This window comes from Sinohyriopsis cumingii, chromosome 4 (genome assembly GCF_028554795.1).
Source record: "Sinohyriopsis cumingii isolate HCF-2022 chromosome 4, ASM2855479v2, whole genome shotgun sequence".
In the NCBI taxonomy this organism is placed as follows: Eukaryota; Metazoa; Mollusca; class Bivalvia; order Unionida; family Unionidae; genus Sinohyriopsis; species Sinohyriopsis cumingii.
In genome coordinates this window covers 111,409,802-111,411,380 of record NC_142964.1, presented here as the reverse complement: position 1 = coordinate 111,411,380, position 1,579 = coordinate 111,409,802, and the positions used below count along the sequence as shown (strand labels likewise).

Below are 1,579 nucleotides of genomic sequence, written 5' to 3'. Positions count from 1 at the left end.
TATCTAACCCCGACTGCCACATCACCATTCTATAAAGACATCAATGCGCATGGCTAAAAACACGAAATGAAAAGTGTTGACACCAGTACACTTCGTTCGAGACAGGAAAGGTTTCAGACGTCTCAACATTGTCCCAGACTCCATGCCATCGTGAAACTTCTCCACCATGGTGATAAATTTCATTGAGCATCCGTATTGGCCATGATCTTCTACAGGCCTTCTCTACTAACAGTGCCAAAGGCCTTGGTCAAGTCGACATAGATGGAGAAAAGCATTTTGGTCCTGGCTCTTCTCTTGCAACTGCCTAGAAGTAAACACCATGTCGATGGTTCCACGCTCTTTCAATAATCCACACTGGCCTTCTGGTAGGAGTCCATGGTCAGTGTGTGATGTGAGACGGTTGAAGAGAATCCTGGCGAGTATCTTGCCTGCGATGGAGAGCAAATATATACCTCGGTGGTTGTCACAGGACTAATGATTTCCTTTGAGCATATATAAGTGTATAATAGTAGCGTCCTTGAATTTCTGTAGGACTGTTTCTTTCTGCCTTATGAGCTGAAGCAATTGATGGAGCTTTTGAGCCAGAGATGCAACGCGTTCCTTGTATATCTCTGCTGGGATTGAGTCTGAGCCAGGAGTCTTGCCACTAGAGAGCAGACGTATCGCTTTCTTGGTCTCTAACAGGGCTGGTGGATCATCCAGTGATTCTTTGACTGGCACCTGGTCCAGACGATCAATGACATCATCACTGATGTGTATTGTGCGGTTCAGGACGCAGATGAAGTGCTCAGTCCACTTTGAGAGAATCTTCTCTTTGTCAGTGATCAGCGTGTTCTCATACGCACTGAGGAGTTTGGATGATCCTATAGATGAGGGGCCATTGAATTCATTCAGCGCATCATAAAACTTCTTCATATCATGCTTGTCAGCGTAGCTTTGGATCTCATCAGCTTTATTTGTCAGCCAAGAGTCCTGAATTTGCCGGAGTTTCTGTTGAACAGTCCTACAAATGTTATTGAAGGTATCTTTCTTTGAGGTGGACTTTGGATCATTTAGGTACGCTTTGTGGAGGCGATGTTTTTCAGCCAATAACTGATTGATGTGGTCGCTATTCGCATCAAACCAGTCCTTGTGCTTTCTGGAGGAGAGCCTAAGATCTATGTAGTGGTGATGTAGACCATTTCTCTAAGGGTTGCCTCCACATTCTGATAGCCCAGAGGGGTGGGTTTTAGACGGTTTTATAGAGTGCTGAGAAAGGTCGTTTTGGAGTTGGAGTTAATCAGCTTGGTGATGTTCAGCCGTTTTAGAATCTTGCCTTGTGGACGTCTATTAGGTTAGATACGGATGTTTAGCTTGGAAACTACAATGCAGTGGTCAGTCTAACATTCTGGCCAACACATGGATTTGGTCATTCGTACATCCTGTCTATCCCTCCTCCTAAGAATCACGTGGTTGATGAGATGCCAGTGCTTAGACCGGGGATGAATCCATATCGTTCTGTTGTGGGTACGGAAGACAGTGTTGGTGATGAGCAATTCATATCCTGCATAGGTCGCTTCCTCTTCCGCTCCAAAAAGGT

General features: G+C 45.2%; 1 protein-coding gene across 1 annotated transcript; it reads right to left on the bottom strand.

Annotated features, from left to right (window-relative positions):
* Positions 1-471: 471 nt before the first annotated feature.
* LOC149801890 (uncharacterized) lies at positions 472-915 on the bottom strand. The gene has a single exon (XM_089956864.1). The coding sequence runs from the start codon at positions 913-915 to the stop codon at positions 472-474; it is 444 nt and encodes a 147-aa protein (XP_089812990.1).
* Between the last annotated feature and the right edge of the window lie 664 nt (positions 916-1,579).